At 44.7% G+C, this 21,550-nt stretch overlaps 1 protein-coding gene across 1 annotated transcript in view; it reads right to left on the minus strand.

Annotated features, from left to right (window-relative positions):
• The window catches only part of DOCK4 (dedicator of cytokinesis 4), a 1,616,764-nt gene that overhangs the window by 131,083 nt on the left and 1,464,131 nt on the right, over positions 1-21,550 (minus strand). The window contains exons 43-44 of the mRNA XM_086919301.1: positions 20,443-20,619; positions 8,598-8,681 (exon numbers count right to left, since the gene is read on the minus strand). Of these exons, the coding sequence (XP_086775427.1) occupies positions 8,598-8,681; positions 20,443-20,619 (261 nt within the window). The remainder of the gene's footprint in view (positions 1-8,597; positions 8,682-20,442; positions 20,620-21,550) is intronic.

The raw sequence follows: 21,550 nt of genomic DNA on the forward strand, positions 1-21,550 counted from the left end.
CCACACACCCGATACACCGTTGGAATCGTCAGTGTGTGTAGATGGTTATAGGCTTTATAAATAAAAATAAAAAACGTTATTTAAAAAATTTACAGTAAAAAAAAAAAAGTAGTCTCACCGAAGTAGCGCCGGCCGTGACGTGCGTGCTCACGTCAGGAGCGCGGGGAGGAGCGGCGTCCAGGAGCGCGACAAGGAGCGGCGGACATGGCGCGGGGGAGGAGCGGTGACGTGAGGAGGAGCGGACAGGCCAGCGGCGGTGCGAGCCGCGGACAGGCTAGAGGAGCGGCGGCTGAGGTAAGAGAGCGGCGGACATGGCGCGGGGGAGGAGCTGTGACGTGAGGAGCAGCGGACAGGCCAGCGGCGGTGCGAGCAGCGGACAGGCGGGAGGAGCGGCGGCTCAGGTTAGGGGACCCATGTTGGGGCAGGCGGGGGTCGGGGCAGGCAGGGGCCCGGGCACAATGTCGGGGCGGGCGGGGAAGCCTGTTGCACCCGGACAAGGTCGGGACGGGCTGCTAGTATATATATATATATACATATATATATATATATACATATATATATATACATATATATATATATATATATATATATATATATATATATATATATATATATATGGAGCAAGATTCTGTTCCCGGTTCTGACCACAGAAGTAACGGACCACCACACGATTCAGCAGAGTGTCACAGCGAGCTTTTATTATCCATTTTCAAAAGCAGTTCAGGTAAGCATGACGCGTTTCGGGCAGGGACTGCCCTTGATCACATAACGGAAATGCAGATTGTATCACCTTAAATAGCGCACACACTCATTTTTTTCTTTCAATAATCACACCACGTGTTCTATTGTTGAGTCAACATAGAAAACAGACTTTTTTTACGTGTTAAAGTGTCTTAAATGTGCACAAGGATTTACAACTTTGCCGATATAAATATAAGCATAGCAACATAATACATATTGCACAAAAAATCGGAATTCTTTCAAATGTAATTCTCAATGCAACCAGTCAGGAGCGCGGGGAGGAGCGGCGTCCAGGAGCGCGACAAGGAGCGGCGGACATGGCGCGGGGGAGGAGCGGTGACGTGAGGAGGAGCGGACAGGCCAGCGGCGGTGCGAGCCGCGGACAGGCTAGAGGAGCGGCGGCTGAGGTAAGAGAGCGGCGGACATGGCGCGGGGGAGGAGCTGTGACGTGAGGAGCAGCGGACAGGCCAGCGGCGGTGCGAGCAGCGGACAGGCGGGAGGAGCGGCGGCTCAGGTTAGGGGACCCATGTTGGGGCAGGCGGGGGTCGGGGCAGGCAGGGGCCCGGGCACAATGTCGGGGCGGGCGGGGGAGCCTGTTGCACCCGGACAAGGTCGGGACGGGCTGCTAGTATATATATATATACATATATATATATATATACATATATATATATACATATATATATATATATATATATATATATTAAAAAAAAAAATATATATATATATTTTTTTTTAATTGTCAATCTTATCCTTTCACTCATGATTTATTTTCACATTTAATCGCTGCAAATTATTTTTCAGCACCACTAAATGTACATTCTTGGCCTTTCCATCACCGGTGGATCTATATTAGGACATCTCACGATAATATCAAGTGAGATACCTATCAGATACCAGTTTTTCAAAATCCCAGATGATGATGTTCAGCCATCGGGTGGGCTGATGGGTTTCTTTCCATTCCCTGCATAACAACACATTCAGTTGTTACAGTACACGTTTTGCTACTGCGGATCCATTTTTAGCTGCATTCTATCAGACCAGTAGTACCCATTTGTGTTATTGCATATTAAGGTTGGGGGATAGGATACTACTTGGTCTCTAATCCTTTTTCTCCCCTCGGACCCTCTGTTAATTGAGTATTGTATACGTGGATAAAAGGTGACAGGATGTTTGGAGAAGTGAGGAATGAATAACCATACGTGTGCCAAGACAACCATGTGTGTCCCAAAATCCACTTGTTCTTGATTGGCGTTTCGCGCTCCCTCAGCCTTGCAGAGATCCCCACAATGAACAGCTGTCTGTGATGCCAGGGATTCAGCTACCTTAACAGTGTTTCTGCGCAGCCCGGGCGCCTATCTTTGATCTCTTCAAGTAACATGATCAGAATGTGCCACTAAAGTCCATCTCTGATGCAGGCTCCATACACATTGTTCATTAGTAACTGTAAGACCACCATGAATGAAGGAAACGGAATATTGCAGACGTTGGGAGAACATATTTATTCTTTAGAAGTGAGCAGTTCAGACATTTGGGCAGATAGCCATATTGCCTCATTGATTAGGCCCAGAGCTCTCAGTGAACAGATGGAAAAGAGACAGTGTCACATCTAAGATTGCACTGTTTGATCAAATCATTACATCTCTTAACATTGTTACCTGGATAGTAAAGGTTTTTAAAGCATACATGGCCGGTTGATTCTCTTCCACTTAATAACGTTTCAGCAGAAGCCCCGTTTTCAGACATGGGCCTTATGAAACTCGATCCCCATCTTCGAGCCTTCAAGTGTAGAAGAGAACTTGTGGGCTTACTGCTTTTGTGCAACTGTTACTATCCTGTGCTTCCATGTCTCCTCTTCTAGTCTGGTCCTACTTTCTGAAGATTCAACCTGGAATTAGTCGGGAGGTGAATTCCTCTCTTGGCAGAGGGCTTGCTCTTCAGGGCTCTCTTTTGCTCAAGTTTCGTTTGTCTTCTCCCAGGATAAGGTGGTTTGAAAAGCTGTAGCATTCAGAGTATTTCCTAGCTCAAATGGATGACAACACCTTGGACCTGTTGGGGCTAGAGCATGAGGTGCAGGGGTATTGTGGTATCAGAGACACATTCAGTCCCAATTATAACTGTTATAGCTGTTGTTATGGCCCAATCAAGATTCGGATGGGTCCATTTCCCTAGCCTGCCATAGGGAACATGGCACCTGCTACGCTACTGAGGGGTAAAGAACTATTTTTTTTAAAGGTCGCAGCCCATTATAAGTAGCTTTGTTTTGGGAGTAACAGGGTCATGGATGCCCCGGAAGAATTTGACAAGATAACTAAAAAATAGGCGGTATGAACTGTGTCCAATACCAAATTATATTGTAGGTCTCCTGAATGTAAGAGCTACTAGTCCTCATAGCATTAAGAGGAGATACTGAACCTTAAAATTGGCCCCAGAGCATGCCGGAACCATATTTGTCTAGGAGATATCACTATCAAATTTTGCGTCCTGCAATTTCAAAACAAATGTTATCTTAAAAATCCTTCCGGGGACCCTTTACAATGGTGAGCTATTTTCCAACTTGCTGGGTACACAACGCTACTTCAGATTCCCTGGGTACTTAAAAATATTTGAAAGACATGCAAAGTCCACACTAAGAAACATAGGAATAGAAATAATGGCAGATCCATTTGTATCTGGGGAACATGGGTCTTTAGAAGATCAATACTCAACTACGAATAGCAATCTGTCCAGATTCAAGTATTACCAGATGGTGCAATGGCTAAAGGACAACATTAAGGACATGTATTTCCACCTAAAAAACCAGAGCTTGAACTCAACATAGGTGCAAATAAAATGAAGCAAGAATCACAAAGGCACCATCTACTTCAAGAACAGAAAGATTTAAAGATGGGTTCTCAAGACAAGCTCCTGATAGGCAGTTTACAGATGCTGTAAAGGAACTTATGCAAGAATCTGTAGTCAAAATACACAACTTATTTACAATTTGCAGGATTTACTTGATTCTGCAAAAACTGATAAAGCTTCACCCGTCATCCATTGCCAAGTGCTGAGTTAGCCGATGTACATCTTTTTTCTCTATGTCCAAGTCTAAAACCTTTCTGGGAAGCTCTGAGTAGTGCAAAGCAGGGGATTCCGAGTAGAAAAACGCAGGTTGGTCAATTGTTTTAATATTTTGACTGTTATGGGAGGAGATTGATTACCCAACAACCCCCCAAAAGATTTACAATTTTATCTAATGAGTTCAAGGGGATTGGTCTGTAAGTAATGGACGCGAATCAATCTGCACCCTTGCAGGCATTGGCGCATGCAGTCTATAACGTGAATCTGATGGACAGAAAGACAGCATTAAGCAATATTAACAAGTCAGGGCTGGTGTTTGTGACATGACACAAAAACAAACTCTTAGGATAGTTCATGTGATTGTGAGCCACATGTGCACTATTCATGCCTGTCTGGGCTCAGGTGCTTCCTCTGTTCATCTTTAGCCAGGCGGTGATTTTAAGAAAGACAGTGCTTTTGGCAAAACTCTGTCCTTAACGAATTCGAGGACAAAATAAAATATAACAAATATATATAGGGCTGTCAAGATAGGTGTGTGTAACATCTCATCCAGCGTGGTGGAAACAGATCAGCTTAGACTAGGGTTAGACATTGATTGCTACAGGTGAGCAAACATTCATTGGGAGGTCTTCTTCAAGAAAGGTCAAAGGGCATGGGATGTCACTTCCGCTACCCCAGGCATTTTGGTGAATTGATGTTCCTGAGTAGAACTCTTGTTACGCCTTTCTAAATACATTGGGTATGGAAAAAATCATCTTTATCAAATGTACCCCACCTGTCGCAGTGATTAACCCCTTTTACTAATGGAACAAAGAGCTCCGAAGTAGTCGCAAGCGACTTTGTTGGATGCAGGACGAAACAGAAAAATTCAGGACGCCTGCGCCTGCCCACTGCAGTCTGCAGTATCAGTTAAATTACTAAAGCACGAGTGTTTCAAAGTGCACTCCGCCATTCCCTTCATTGATCAATATCCACGAAATGCGAATTATACAAACGGACGATCAAAAAATGAAATGGACACACCACGATACATCGTATGACAGATCAATGCGAAACAGAAAATACGTGCCCACAAAATAAAGACATTAAATCAAAAATCTCAAGAAAACAGCACAAGCAAATTCACAGCGTACAGCCCACTTTAGGAGGCATGGATGCACTAGGCATAAATCTGCCTAGCGACGATTGTACGATGAAGATATGTTTAGAAACAGATGAATACACATACTCATGTCAGTCGCTGGTCTGTGTCTGGCCATTCCTCGAGGGAAAGAAATGTGCTTGTAGTTCGGCAAAGGTCTTCTTTTAGTATTGAAAAGTCGCACACAGCATACCCCAACATCTAAAAGTCAGAAGTGAAAGCCCAGCCCTTCTTCTGCCATTTATACGATTATCAAAAACTCCAGTCAACTACAATGCGCTGCAATCCAGGTCACACAAATACTCAACCACTGACAGGACTGACCTGTTTTAACTGAGTGTTGAGCGGCCCCTACACATGATTAACACAACTGTCAATGCAGCTCGACCTTCGTTCATGCTCTTCTGCGCCGGGACCGGTATTGCTTTCAATGGCACCTTGGAACTAAGGCTGGCATATGTGGTTCTAGGCCCGTCTGCCATCCAATGGGCACGTGAGGGCAGCAATGGTTAGCTGAAGGTTATATTGTAATACTCTAATATGCAGCACAGAAAAGATGGTATTTCCTGCCTGATGGCTCCGCAATCATTAAAAAGCAAATTAGAAAATTGCCTTGAGTCAGGGCAAAGTAATTGAAAGCATAATACCACCACGGACTATAGATTAAGATCTTTGGTACATTGCTTATAGCAACACACTTGGATCTTTTAGGGTGGTGAAAAAAGGACTTTTGACATCAACACGTGTTCAACTTCAAAACTCAATCTGAAAATGCAATGCAAGAAATAAAAAAAGAACATACACATTAGCTGATGTTCAAATATGTATAACATTCAATTCATTGCTTAAGCGTCATGTATAGGTGGATGTGAACCAGTGCCATTACTGAATATGTTGCTTGTAAAATGAAACCTTACCATAAAAAGAACGTGTTTTGACATTTTGGAAAAAAAGATGAACATCCACTGGTCACTACAAATTACCTGCAGGTTATTTTAACAAAGGAATGGGGGGTTCTAGGATCAAGTTTATGTAGCGCTTGAAAAAATGACAAACAGGACCTTGGACAGAGATCCCATGCTGGCCCTCCTAAGCTACACTGCACAGATTCCCAAATCATACCGGAAGTTTTTAGCCACATCATTATAACTAGCCAAACGTGGGGTGTCCTGCAGGTGGGGTAGGGGGTGAGCTCCTAAATTCAAAGAGTGGCTAGATGATTTATTATATTGTCAGGAACAAACAACCACATATGCGGAGATACTTCCTAGCGCGTCTCGACCTAAAGACATTTGGGGCCCTCTGCAAGACTACCTTCTCCAGCGGGACATGAAACCGGTGGACACAGATCCCGCTAATGTCGCTTGACAGGTTTTGGTGGCTCCAGTTTACTCTAGACACCCTGTACAATACATGCTCAATGCAGGAATGGCTGGGGAATAAGGTGTGCCAAGTCTACAAATTCCTCGCCTGGGATCCTAGGGACTGAGTTGGAATTATGTACTTGATGTTTTCAATGCCTTCGTGACTGATTTACATGTACTAGTGATGCGCCATCAATATATTTCTCACCTGATAGATATGCTTATTGCCTTATACCCGAGTAGTTTGACAGATGCTTACTAAAGAGAATGTACGATCTGTTGTATGGTTGCTGAAATGCACTGTTTTGTTGTACAATAAAATCAAAAATAAAATTTAAAAATGTAAAAAAGGAATGGAGTGGGGGGAGTTTTTATTCGAAAAATCTGGGTACCATTTTGATGTGGTTAGGTTAGTAAAAAAGAGATGGTGTGAAAAGACCTAATAAATCTTTGTGTAAATTCAGAGGGCCTCACAAAAGTTTCTCTGGTCGTTTCTTGGAATCATTTCAACACATGCCATAGACGCCTTTCGACCGGCTAGCGTCTGGATACCCTCAGCGGCCGAGAAGCTGCACTCTACAAATCCACCTTACATTATATTACAGTGCATAAGGATCTCATAAAGATAATGTGTTGGCCATGCAGTTTCATATACTTTCAGTGTTGAAGGTCTGTGTTTCTGTTGAAAGTTGGTAGTTAGATCCCAGGGTGGACATGTTAAGGAGGAATTATCAGTATCGATTCCAAGTGGAATGATCAGTCCAATGTCCTAGGGCAGCATGCCCTCACGAGGACAGCGGACTCCCCAGGAGGATTTCCACCAGGAAAACCTGAGATAATATCCCACAGCATGCTGCCCTAGAACCGATGGCCAGGGCATTGCTCTTGTAACAGACAGAGCACAGTTTGGACACTGACTCCATAAAGCAATGAAAGTTATACTTGAACATTAACTAAGAAATATGTTTTTGTATGTGTTTATCTGCATTTTCATATTTATTAAAGTTTAAAAATGTTTTGATTATGTAACCAAAGATTTTCAGCATTATACACAATATATTTATGATGCTGTAAGGAGCTTACCAAATATCTTTGTCTATAGTCCTTGGCGGCATTGCACTTCACTTTGTCTTAACTAGGCCTAACAAAAATGGTCTTTAAATAGGCTGTGCACTTATTCTTGTGATGGAGGTGGGCTTAGCCATCCTTTTTTCAACTTCATTACACTTATAGATCGTTAACCCACTAACAAAACACAACCATTGGGTGGCCTCTAAGTTAACTGGAAATCCCTACTCCACTTATATTACACAATGAAGAATACAAACCTCTACAGAATAATAATGACTTTACAAACTTGTAGAATCCAAGCCTCAGAGTATATTAACCATGATACCAATTATACATTTCTCTTTAACCAAAAATCATCTCAATATTAAGGATAACTGACGATCAGCATCACTCCCCACGGGTGTCTTGGGAATCTGGCTTCAGGATGAGGGGCAAGTTGTGAGTAAAGGGTTGTTTGAGCACTAGGTAGCTCTAATCCAAATGATCACACATACATTCGTCCAGGTCATGAGACACACCCAAGATATTTAAGATATGCTTGGTAGGAACTTACTCTAAGTGTGCGATGTGCACAGGAATCAGCAGCTGGTGAAAGCTACCTGCCTCCCTAGTGAGTACTACACTAAGTGGTAGCATTTTTTGTACTCTTGCAACTGAGAGATGACGGTAAAAGTGCAGTCATGAGGTTACATCTACGCTTCCTGACAGGGTGGTGGCACCTTAATCTTCCCACACAGAGGGCAACATCTGAAGGTAAGGAAAGAACAGGAGGTTAGCTTGCATAATTGGTGAGCATGATGGCCATTGCTGCAGGAAGTTGGTGTTGGGGTGATGAGCGAGGTCACAGCAGATCTCCCACATGACTTTAACATTACATATCACTTGTTAACAATGGGCATCTGGGGGCTGAAATCTTGCAGGTGTATTCCCAGGATTCATTATGAATGGATGCCTCTTTTGACACCTCTGTCAGTTTCATAAATACAAAGTAAGCGGCAGCTTGTTAAAGTAATCGGTGTTGTGTAGTTGTCTTCTCATTGCAGTATTTTTGTATCCATTTAGTGTATGAACGTTTGATATGTACAGGTTATTGATTCACAGAGGAGATGTGGCTCAGCTGGGACTCGTGTTCTATGACCCCATGCTAGCTCAATGCAAATATACGGATCCAATACTTGTAATTTTAGCCAAACACCTGGCTATGCCTGTCATGAATTTACCTGCTCAAGCATCAGTTCTTTTAACCGTGTAATCTTCTCACCATCTTCAGGGTGGTTCAGGATGTAGTCTTTCACAAAGAATGCCTGGAGAGAATATAACCACACAATACGAATAAATCAATGAGCATTTCTCTAGCGTACATTTTATCACTCACAGCAAGGTGTACCTTCAAAGTCACATTAGGAATGCTGTTCAAAATGAACCTTTTTTTGTAGAACGCTTGATACAAAGGAATTATAGATGCCACTAAGTTTTGGTTGTAACAGGTGATAATATTATTAAATTAAAAGATAATCAATGTATTAGCCTCTGAAGATGAACCAATCATAACATCATGTTTCAGCAGTATGGTGAGTGCTCAGTAATTTCCTGAGAATGGAAACAGAAGATAAGGGATAGTGACATATACGGACAGAGTCCACAAATCTATGTCTAGGAGGCCTTACATTGCTGACTGCAGAGGATCCTACCGCATTTATCCATCATGCCTAAATATAACTCAGTGACAGAGCATGAATGTATATTTGAGTTGGAAGCACAGGATCATGAATCAGTACTGGTTATTAGTGCAGGTTACAGAACAGGCAAAATCCCAAGTCACAGAATTGTACATAAAAACATTCTCTGACCAGTAGCAAGACAAGTTCGCATAAAGCAATATACTTGAGATCTTGGGTATTCTGCAAAGAACATTAGTATGATAATGGTTATTCCTAATGATGACACCAGCTTCTGAGACTGGCCAAGATACAAAACAAGAGCCCTGACTAGAAATCACTGACTTTACGACTCCCACAACACAACAGGATTATATTTATATTTTTACGAAAAAGCAATGCTGTCTTGTTTCTGACTGCTTCAAAAGCCACACATAAACAAACAAAACAGGACATCTCACTTTATGATCATAAATGAATGGGCCATATTTATTAAGCTACACAAACCCGTTCACTCTCGACATGCTTTGAAACAAATGATTTCCATAGCAAAAACACTAGGACATAGTTGTCACTTGCTCTCGGTTTCCAAATGGAAGTAGAACTAAGCAACAATGTTACTAATCTGGAACCCACAGCTCCAGGTTACAGCTCCAAGGCCCCTGACCTGGGCGGACCCAGTAGAAAACACCCCCAGAATTAGGACACACAAATTAAATAAAGAGAGATATCAAAGTATGGTTTAGGCTAGCACACTGCATTTGCCTGAAACCATTAAGATAGTCTGAAGACTTTGAAGATATACTTCCAAGGAGATCCCGCAATCTAAATCGTCTCAGATAAATGTGCTTTCAAATACAATTGTGATCTTCAAAATCATGTAAAGCCCTTTCACAACATGTTTGTGCATGTTAGTATGGTATTTATTGTGTTTAGTGTATGTATTTGAAAAGAGGTATACCCTGCTAGGAAGGGCAACACAACACATTACTTAGAACATTTGCATTGCAACAGGAACATCTCCACAATATAAGAACCCTGATTTCTACGCCAGGACTCAATAAATGTCTTACAGTGAGGGAGTTGTCAAGGATTGGATCATAAATATTAGAGGCATTTTCGGATGCTGATCCTGAATTGCTTCATGGATATTCCTGGAGACACATATCAAGATAAAAATGATCTTCTGTGAGCTGACTGGGTTAGACGGTAACATGATTGTGGGGGGGAAAGCTGTCAAAAGTCACAGGATCAATATGAGGGTGTGTATTACAGTTCTTTTTGTTTTCTATATTGTGTGTATACAGCATACACACAGTATGTGAATGACTTGTGTGGATTTAGTGTGACTAACTAGAAACAATTGTTCTTTTTCTTATTCATTATATACAGTGGGCCACAGGTAATTTGTCCTCGTTGACAAATACCTGCCATCTCATCAACAAGGAGTAGTTTCTTACCTGTAACTCCAGTTGTGTAGTAGGGTATCTCTGTTATAGTCATAATCTAGTGAATAGTCCGCTCATGTGCGGGGACCCCGGAGCAATCAAAAATAATCTCTTAAACTGTCTTCTGTGAAGTCCTGCATAGAAACTTAAGAGAGAATTAAAGACAAATAATGCAGCCTATACCTGCAAGGCTACACTGTCCAGTACTTCAACTAGAAATGCAAAGGATATTCCACCAATTTCATATTCAGCACAGTCTGCCAAGTTTCACCATAGAGAAACTTCCCCCTTCACAAAATCCTTGGAATGATAGAGAGGAAGGGATGGACAGACAAGCCCCCCATAGGCTGCCATTATGTGGCTTAAAAAGGGATACCGTGCCTTTAAGGAAACTTTCCAGAACTCTCGGTATCCCAGAATGCACAGCAACCCCCTCCACTTTCAGTTCTTTTTGGAGGTGTATAAAGCTAGACCTGTAGCATTCAGTATTTCATCCTTTTCTCCACCGAGGAGGCGGGCGGGGGCTTATGACTATAACAGAGATACCCCTACTACAGAACTGGAATTACAGGCAAGAAACTACTCCTTCTGTAGTAGGGGACCTCTGTGTATAGTCATAATCTAGTGAATAGAATGGCAAGCCCATCCCCACAACCAAACCAGCGGTGGAGGAAAACACCACTACTATGCAAACAGATTTCGTAATGAAGCCTGCCCAACCGGAGCATCTGCTCTGGCATCAGAGTCCAGACAGTAGTGCTTCACAAAGGTAGGGACCGACTTCCACGTGGCAGCGCTGCAGATGTCTGTAATGGGAACATTACGGAGCAACGCTGTTGTAGTCGCTTTGCCCCTGGTGGAATGAGCCTTGGGCTTACCCCCTAAGGTCTTATTAGCCTTTTGATAACATAACTGGATACAGGACACAATCCACCTAGAAATGGACTGTTTAAAGGTAGCAAGATCAGTCCCGACCGACCCATAGTTGATAACAATTGGTCTGACCTACGAATATCCTTGGTTTTATCAAGATAGAATTTCAACACACTTCTGACACCCAGGGAATGAAGAGACCTTTCCGCTGGAGTGGAAGGATTCGGAAAAAACGTAGGTAAAGTTATAGTTCGGTTAACATGAAAATCAGAATTCACCCTAGGAAGGAACTTGGGGTGAGTACGCATCACAACCTTAGCAGCATGAAATACAGTATAAGGTTCCTGGCAACACAATGCCTGAATTTCACTCACCCTGCGGGCCGATGTAATGGCCACAAGGAACACCGCCTTCCAGGACAGGTGCTGCAGAGAAACCTTATGAATAGGCTCAAAAGGCTCCTTCATCAACCTGGACAGCACCTCATTCAGTTCCCACGAAGGCGAAGAAAGCCGAACAGGAGGAAACACTTTCTTCAAGCCTTCCAAAAAATCCTTTATCACAGGAATCTGGAAGAAGGATGTCTGTGAAGGGCATTTCCTGTAGGCAGTCAGCGCAGCGAGATGAACCTTAATAGAATGGAAATTAAGGCCAGACTGAGCCAAATGCAAGAGGTATGGAAGGATAACATCTTCCTTGCATGTCGTCGGATCATAGTTCTTGGACGTGCACCAGATGCAGAACCTCTTCCACTTGTAAGCATAGGAAGTCCTAATGGAAGGACGCTTAGCCTACTTCAGTATGTCCATACAATCTTCAGGAAGATTCAAATGGCCACATTGCACTATCTCAGGAGCCATGCCGCCAAACTCAAAGACGAGAGGTTGGGGTGCACCATCTTCCCCCCCGAACTTCGTGAGAATGTCCGGCTGGCACGGCAGCCGTATGTGAGGAAGGAGAGACCGGTGAAGCAGGTCCGTGAACCACCACTGTCTGGGCCATTCCGGAGCAATGAGGATCATCCGCGCCTTGGACTGGAACAGCTTGATGAGCACCGCTGGAATCAGGGGAATGGGCAGAAAAGCATACAGAAAGCTGTTCGACCAGTTGATCCATAACGCATTCCCCAGAGTTCCCTGCTGGTAATACCTGGATGCGAAGTCTCGGCATTTGCTGTTGTCGGCGGTGGCGAACAGATCTACATCTGGAGTGCCCCACCTGGCGAAGACGTCTCCGATCACTTCGTCGTTTATGACTCACTCGTGGTTTTCCTGGATCAGTCTGCTTGCTGAGTGCATCTGCCTGAGCATTCTGCACACCTGGCAGATGGGTAGCCGTTAATGTCAGTCCTCTGGCTTGCGGCCAGTGCCAGATCGCCTGCACTTCCTGTGACAGTGTGCGTGATCTCGAGCCCCCCTGCTTGTTGAGGTAATACATCGTGGTCGTATTGTCCGTCTGTACAAGCAGAGAGTCGGTCTGGAAGGACGGATGAAAGGCCTTCAGTGCCAAGTGAACAGCTCTGAGTTCCAGGAAATTGATGTGGTACGTGGACTCCGTCGGGGACCACGTTCCTTGGATCTGTAACTGTCCGAAATGCGCTCCCCAGCCGTGGAGAGAAGCATCCGTCACAATAGTTTGAGTGGGAATGTCCTTGTGGAACGGATCCCCCTTGAGGAGGTTTTCTGTTGAACACCACCATCTCAGGGACTGCTGAGCGTGCAGAGACAGTCGTATCGTGTCGTCCCAGTTCCCTCGCCTCTGGTCCCACTGATCCTCCAGACATTCCTGCAGCGGCCGCATGTGTAGGCGTGCATGTGGAGTGAGGCAGATACAAGAGGCCATCGACCCCAGTAGAGAAGACACCGCCCTCACTGTCGTAGATGGAACAGCCATGAGAGCCTGAGCCTTCCGAAGGATCGATAAGCGTCTCTCCTCCGAAAGAGACATGCTTGCTGACACCGTATTGATGGAGGCTCCCAAGTACTGTAGGCACTGGACCGGAGTCGGGACAGACTTGGACATGTTTATGTGCAACCCCAGCTGAGTCAACAGAACGGCCGTCCTGCTGAAGTGAAATTGCGCTTCCTAGAAGGTGGAGGCTTTGATCAACCAATCGTCCAGGTAAGGGTGAACAAACACCTTGTTCTTTCTCAGGTGTGCCGCCACCACTGCCATGCACTTTGAAAAAGTCCTGGGCGCAGACTTCAGTCCAAATGGGAGCACGGTGTATTGATAGTGATTGGTGCCGACTTGGAAGCGCAGGAACTTCCGGTGTTTCCGCACATATGGCACATGGAAGTACGCATCCTGCAGATCTATCCCGCAAAGCCAGTCTCCCCATTGCAGCTGAGGGTAACTCTGGTGCAAAGACAACATGCAAAATTTTTCCCTGCGAATCCATTTGTTTGCATGTCGCAAATCCAGAATGGGCCTGAACTCGTTCTTGTCTTTCTTGCGTACCAGAAAGAAGCGGGAGTAAAGACCCTTTCCCCTTTGAGACAAAGGGACGTCTTCTATCGCCCTTTTTGGTAACAGGGTATCTGCCTCCGCCTGGAGCTCACGCAGTTGGAACTGCAAGCAAACCGGTGAAATTGCTGGAGTTGGGCTGAGGAAACGAAGACTTTATCCATTGCAAACAATATTAAAAAAAAAAACGGCAGTCCGGGTCCGCTGTAAGGACTCTTCTATAAATCATGTGACTCTTTTAAAAACCACGTGACCGCATGACGAGGCTTAAAAGCGACTACCGTAATGAGGGTAGTCGACATATCAATAAACGAAGCGGTGATTGAGAAGACACCACGCAGAGCAGTCCCGGGAAAACCAGCCGTGTGCCTACATTAGGTAAGAAACCGACTACGGGATCCGCGCTATTATTATTATTGGAAGGCTTGGGTATTATCTAACTAAGCCACAATCGCGTAGCGAATAGATTAACTAAATCTGGCAATTTAAATATACAAAATAACTAAGCCATTATGCTTTTGTATATTTCTTATGCAGCCACGTGTGTGACACTACCCGGCTGCAAAACAGAACCCCCTTTTCGGAAACTGGATCCGTTTTTTTAGGTAAGAATTAATAATCAACACAAAACACAGTTGAGGAACAAAAGTTAGATGAGGTGTTCCTTTAACCAAGCGAAACGCTGTTTTTTATAATATCGTTGCAGCAACACAGAGCTAAGAACAAAGGGGAGGCACTAAATTTATCACGCCCACTTGTGCAAACAATAAGGTAATTTCCTCATGATACAAACTGGACAATATATCTATGAGACCCACGCAGCCATCGACTAATAAGCGAGAGGCAAACAACTAATTGACTTTCTGTAATTTATGCAGGATTGTGCTAAGTCCGTTTTGGATTTATCTTCAAACAGACGGGTTGTGGAATAAAAGCGCTTGTTTATACATTGAGGTAAATAAATACAGCGCTCAATAATAAAATAATAAGATCAGGGCATACCATACCCAAATATTTAAGATTATATTCCTCCTAATTGCAGATAGGATTGTAGAAGCTTGATGTCACTACAGGCGAAAACCATGGGAATACTACACATTTGGTAGATCACCACTGGCAATATAACCATCATGGTTAGTAATCATATATATTAAAGCGTATGAATGATATTTGAGTGGTGTGGGTATATACGATAAGAGAATGTGGACAACACTAACCAGAAGGTCATAATTTAGCACAATGTTTAGAATAATTAGAACAATGTTTTAGAATAACTTGCAATGTAAAGGTCCTTTTTGATGCTGCAAGATTTATGTCGGAAACATTTGGGAATAATATGTACTGTTTGGAAAACACAATGACAAAAATATGGGACATGCTATTTCTGTGTGTAAGAACTTCTCCCAACGATTTATTGACAGAAAATGTGGTAATGCTATATAATGCCTAAAAAAAGAGTCTGATCTCCTGTGAGTACAAATAGGCACCCGTTGAGTTTTTACAAATACATATAAGTGAGGAATACCAATAGATGGCCTGTGGGCACACAGAGCTGGCTTCGGTTTTTTTATCTTCAGGGTTGAACCTAGAGCATATCTTAGAGAGGGGAGTAAAATTATTCCTGGTGATGATAAGGAGAAGATAAAGAAATGTAAAAAAATGTGGTATTTACATAAAACTATATGTGGATATAATAGTTGCATTGTATTGTATTATTGTGCATTAGGTTTGACACTTAACGTGTGGAGAATGAATATACAAATTGTCCTGAGGAAGGAAGCCTTTATCATTTGACGCTTCCGAAACGCGTCGACGCCAATCCCTAAGTCATATTCGGCGTTGCCAACAACCAATCTGGTCTAAAGGAATAACATTCCTCCTATTGTTGACAAACGAGGGTCCGAAATGAAATGACAAAGACAGATATTAGTGTCTCCTTTGATTAATTTCTCCACGTCCACATTAGGTGGTTTTAACTGTTTTTTATTTGTGAAGTACATGTTTTTAACTGATGATTCATTGATATCTTTGTATAATTTTTTAATAAATTGCACACTTTTTTAATCATAATTTGTTTGGGCATGTTCCTTCTTGGTAAGTGTTCTCCAGTTCCACAAAATGAATGGTGTGATTGGTGTTTCTCAGTTTGAGTCCTGATCTAGGAGCAGGAAATAATACTCCCCATTGGGAAAACTCTTTGTTTTACTTTTCAGTATATTGGCGCTCCATTTCCCTTTGGGTTATCAAGAGCCCCTCTCTTCCCTTTATACAAACAATATTCAGCACCCACTTGTCCTGAGTAATCTTTCTTCACTCTGCCAAGTAATTTTGTATGCTTCCCCCCACCGGAGCGGGTAACGGAAGAGGGGGAAGTAGCACCTCAGTGCTTAGACCCGGCCGGGCCATTTTTCACGGAGGAGGACTGCTGACCACCTCTGCCCATCTGGCGCTTTTGGAATGGCCGCCGCTGGTACTGCTGCTGTTGCTGCAGTCCAGCCTGCCGACCTTGCCCTCTGCCCTGCGCACCAAAATGCCATTGGAACGGGCGGAAGATCTTACTCTGTTCCTTCGGCTTCTCCAACCCGACAGCCGTCAAGGTTTCAGCCTCCGTCTTCATGCGGGCCATCTCCTCATCCACATGTTTGCCGAACAGGGTCGTTCCTGAAAACGATAGGTTGGCAACCCTCTGCTGCGCCTCTGGCTTCAGTGACGTTAGACGCAGCCAGGCATGGCGTAGCAGGTTGATCCCATGGCAGTACCCGTGGGCTGCCAAGAGCAAGGAATTCGTAGCCGAGCTTATCACCCGGTTGGAGACCATCATCCCCTCATTAATGATCTCTTGGAAATCCTCCCTTCTGTCCTTGGGCAGGTGTTCCAGGAACTGCTGCAGGGGCTCCCATAAGGCCCGATCATAACGGCCCAACAGAGCCGAGGCACTCGCGGCCTTCATAAAAGTGGAGGCCGTACCGCAGACTTTCCTGCCGGCCGAGTCCATCAAGCGGCTCTCCTTGTCAGGAGGCACCGTCGACGACGGGGCGGTGGAGTGCTGTTTTCTCGCCGCCGTCACTATCACGAGTCCGGTACAGGGTTCGAGCGAAGGAACGCCGGGTCTGAGTCTGGGGCCCTGTATTTCTTTGGCAGCCTGGAAGGTGCCGATTTTGTAGAGGCAGGGGTGAGGAAGAGCTCCATGGCAGGTTCCTCCAGCCCCGGCACCGAGGGCAACAAGGGGCGAGACAGCTGTTTCTTATGCAGGGTCTCGAAGATGACGAAGTCGATGGTGTGGGCACTGTGAGTGTAATGCCCAGTTTCGCCGACCCACGTAACAACATCTCTTGGAAGGAGACGATGTCGTCTACTGGAGACACCCTCTTCCGAGGGGAGTCCAATAATGTAGGTGAATAGTCCCGGGCACTGGACGAGTCCGTGTGGCGGGACCTAGACCTGTCCCTCCTGTGGCGCCGTCTGGACGGTGTTTAAGAACGACTGTTGCTTCTGGATCTGTCCCTCCGCTTGGAGCGAGACCTCGACCTCCTTGACCTTGGTTTGTCCACTGGCCGTAAAGGAGGGCGCCGAGGACGTGGACGCACCGTAGGTGGTGTCAGGAGATGAGGCAAAGAGAGAGACCTTGGCGGAGGTGGCGGTGGAGGAGGAGGAGGTTTATGAGGAGGCGGTGGAGGCGTAGGATTACGCGGAGGAGGGTACTTGGGCAACGGAGGAGGCGTAGGCGTCCTGGGCCGTGAGGGCGAAAAGGCCTGGGAGTACTCTGAGCCCAGAGACTCTACCACTCTCCTTCTTTTCTGCGCCGGCCTTGATGGGGGTGACCAAGAGGCCGACCTTCTCGTGGACGAGCGACGGCGCCTCCGGGACCGTGGGCTCGTGGAAGCCGAGGAAAGGCTGACTACAGAGCCCTGTGACTCCGTCCTGGTCTTAGAACGCCCCCTGGACGTCGATCTTCTCCTTCTCGACGTTGACCTCCTCTTCGACGTCCAGCGTCTCGGCGTCGATCGCCTTCTCGACGTCGATGATCTTCCTCTTCTCGACGTCGAAGATCTTCGTCTCGACATCGATGATCTTCGTCTCGACGTCGATGATTTTCGTCTCGACGACGAACGTCGACTAGACGCCGAACGGCGGTGTCGCCTCGACGGTGAGCGCCAGTGCCTTCCAGACCCTTCACGGCGTCAATGGCGTCCCGACGACGAAGCGGTCCTCGACGTCGACCTCGCCCGAGGTTTTGACGTCACTCCCCTCGACGTCAAACGGCGACGTCGCTTCGACCCAGAGCCCTAGGAAGACGGGAAGCAGACGGTGGTCATCCCTCTAGACGTCGCGGCTGTCGACGTCGACGGAGACCTGGGACGTTTTCTGGCCTTCTCTTTCCTGGGGAGCCCCCCAGAGGCCGAAGTACGGGCAGAGGAAGAGGCCTCTCCATGCCCAGACCCACCTTGATCTTGCGGTCTTCTTTGCTCCAGTTCTCTGAGCCGAGTCTTCTCCCTGTCCTTCAGGGTCCTGTTGGAGAACTGCTGGCACATCTCACAATCCACAGGGACATGAGAAGAAGGGAGACAGAGGATACACACCCTGTGTGGATCAGATTTGGCCTTCTTCCTGGCACACTCAGGGCATTTGTCAAATAAGGAAGGCATATCTGACAAAAGAGTGGCCAAACTCACCGGAAAACTCCAGCAAAAGGAAGAAGGAACAAAAACACGTCGAGTGAAACACTGTAAACACTTGAAAAGTGCAAAAAGTTAGACAAACACCCAAAAAGGGAGAGCTCAATGCTCCAGGGTCCTGCTAGCAGGAGCCGGAAAACAAAACTGAAAGTGGAGGGAGTTGCTGTGCATTCTGGGATACCGAGAGTTCTGGAAAGTTTCCTTAAAGGCACGGTATCCCTTTATAAGCCACATATTGGCAGCCTATGGGGGGCTTGTCTGTCCATTCCTTCCTCAATATCATTCCAAGGATTTTGTGAAGGGGGAAGTTTCTCTATGGTGAAACTTGGCAGACTGTGCTGAATATGAAATTGGTGGAATATCCTTTGTATTTCTAGTTGAAGTACTGGACAGTGTAGCCTTGCAGGTATAGGCTGCATTATTTGTCTTTAATTCTCTCTTAAGTGTCTATGCAGGACTGCACAGAAGACAGCTTAAGAGATTATTTTTGATTGCTCCGGGGTCCCCGCACATAAGCGGGACTATTCACTAGATTATGACTATACACAGAGATCCCCTACTACAGAAGTGATTTTATCTGTTTCTTACCAAAAGTCATAAAGATTCAAACTGGGAACTTACCTAGCCACCTGCAATTGCCTCTAATGTGAGGAGCACCATTATATGGATGCGTTATTTAATGTATTTATGTATGTATAAGGTATTTCCACAGTGTAAACCTAGCCAAAAGGTAATGGAGTGGTTAACAGATATTTGTGCCCTCTTTTTGAGATTTCAGGGGTACAAGTACAGTCAGATGACCCTTAAGCGTACATCCATTTGAGCAAATATTCCTCCTCCAGCTCAGTGGCAAAACGTGCATAATGGCATAGAAAACAAGAAGCATAACAAGCAACTCAAACTCAATTGCTCTAAAGCTAGGTTTATCTTGCATGTAGTGAAAGGATACTCCTAATATTATTCACTTTATCTGTCCTCGGTTAATTAATCAAGACCCCATCATCCTCAGGGAAAAATTTGGGCGTTATATTTTGAAGGGATGACACAGGATGCTCAAGTAGGTTAGGCAAGTGCAAGTTGTTTCCATCAAATTAGCAGACACAAACTTTACTTCCATTGATGTCCAACAAATAAAAAGCTTTAAAAGTTGGAACGACTATGAACATTAGGTTGAACTACTGTAATTGTCACTATGTTTGGCTGTCATCTGGTCAAATTATGTTCAGAGCCCAAACTGCAGCACTGAGGCTCATTACTGGCTTAAAGAAGAGCGGATATATAATTAAGTCACACTAGGAACTATTCAGGCTATTAGTTAAGGATCGGGAATTTTTTTTATTGGGGCCCACATATATTAACCTGGTGTATTACAACTTACTTCTAAGGAAGAAATCTGTGTAGCAGAAACAAAATACTACAATAAATTCCCAGGGTTAAACAGAACACCAAAGGTGAAGGGCTTTTTCAGATGGTCGGACCCGTGTTCTGGAATTCAATTCCAGAACAGATTAAATTATTATCCTATTCTTCAGGTTTCAGAGTATGTTTCAAAAGTGGGCTTCTTTTAACACCACTGGAAGACCTGCACCAAGAGTCTTGCTTGCTGGTTGTCCGTGCCCACAAGTAGGAATGCTACTCGAGATTACAATATGGACACGTGATGCAGAACATTGTAAAGAGTATTTTTTCCTCAAGCATGAGCCAGTGGAGGGCATTAAAACATGGGATATGATTCCTTCACTTCATGACTCATGCAAAAGTCAAAGAGATTGTTAAATGAGAAAATTAAACTAATGCTATTTTCACATATATATCATCTGATTTCCTTTCTGTGGCCACACTTGTAGGCAAACAAACATCACACTTGCCCACTAGAGTAAAGCAAGCAGTAGGTGACGGCCAACATTTTGAAAAAAATGTAGAGGTTTCCAGTCATGTTCTTACCGCCTGGTATCGAGTAATTCCACCATTAACTGCTGCATCGATGACTCCATTTAGACACATTGTGAGAGGATTTATATTAGGCATCTGTCGAGTTTGGCACTGACTTATCAGTGTTCGTAGCTGCTGGTTCTTGTTTTCCAACACCTCAATAGCATTTTCCAGAGGACTCATTTCCACCTAGGATAAAATTGGGGACAACAATGTGAGGCTTTCTGCATCCTAAAATTGTAACTGAACCTTTCATTTAATTTAGCAAATAAGTAAACACTAAAGAAATGTAACAGTATGTCAGAAGGACCAGATCATTTCTTGATTGGGGCGAAGGTGAATAATATTGAAATCCACAAATTGTTTTATTATCCTACAATGTGAAACCTGAAAAATTATGGCAACCGTGTGTGCATAAAAACCTAATTCATCATAGGCAATCATTTCTAAAATGCATATACACTTTTAGGCAGTCTTCAAAGTTTATCTGGAAGTGCCATACCAGTTTGTCCATGACAGCCAAGGATTTCAAGTAAACGCCCTCCTGTGAAGCGAGCCATAACGGTGTTTTGAGGACTGGATTATGCAACAGTTATGGACAGACTAATGGTTAAAGTAATTTTAGATCAAATCCTACACTTCTTGGGGACATTCAAGAAAACTTCCCTGGGAATGTATTCCGTTCATTGCTTACCATTGGCTTTGGGCCTGATTACGAGGTCAGTCAGAAAACCTCCAACCGCTGGTCGGAGGCTTTCTCAAATACTCTAGTTCGACCGCCGTATTACATTGATGACAGTCGGAGTTGAAACCGGCCGGGGGATCCGACTCAGTTCCAACTGGCTCAAGTAGCCTGTCAGTCATTTGAATTGGCCTCATAATCCCTTAAGGACAGCGATGTCAATGTCCGACAGCCTTTCCATTTCGGCCTTTCTGATATGGAAAGGCTGTCAGAAAACAACTTTGGGGGACCCGAGCAGAGCCTCCTTCCCCACTGGCCCTCTGCTAAGGGGCCTGGAAATCCTTGCACCATGTGGCAAGCGCCGTGAGGTGCCTGCCACACGGAGCAGTGATTTCCACAGTCTCTCATTTCTCAATAGGAGCTTGTGCTGCGGGCGGA

Source organism: Lissotriton vulgaris, chromosome 1_1 (genome assembly GCF_964263255.1).
Source record: "Lissotriton vulgaris chromosome 1_1, aLisVul1.2, whole genome shotgun sequence".
NCBI lineage: Eukaryota > Metazoa > Chordata > Amphibia > Caudata > Salamandridae > Lissotriton > Lissotriton vulgaris.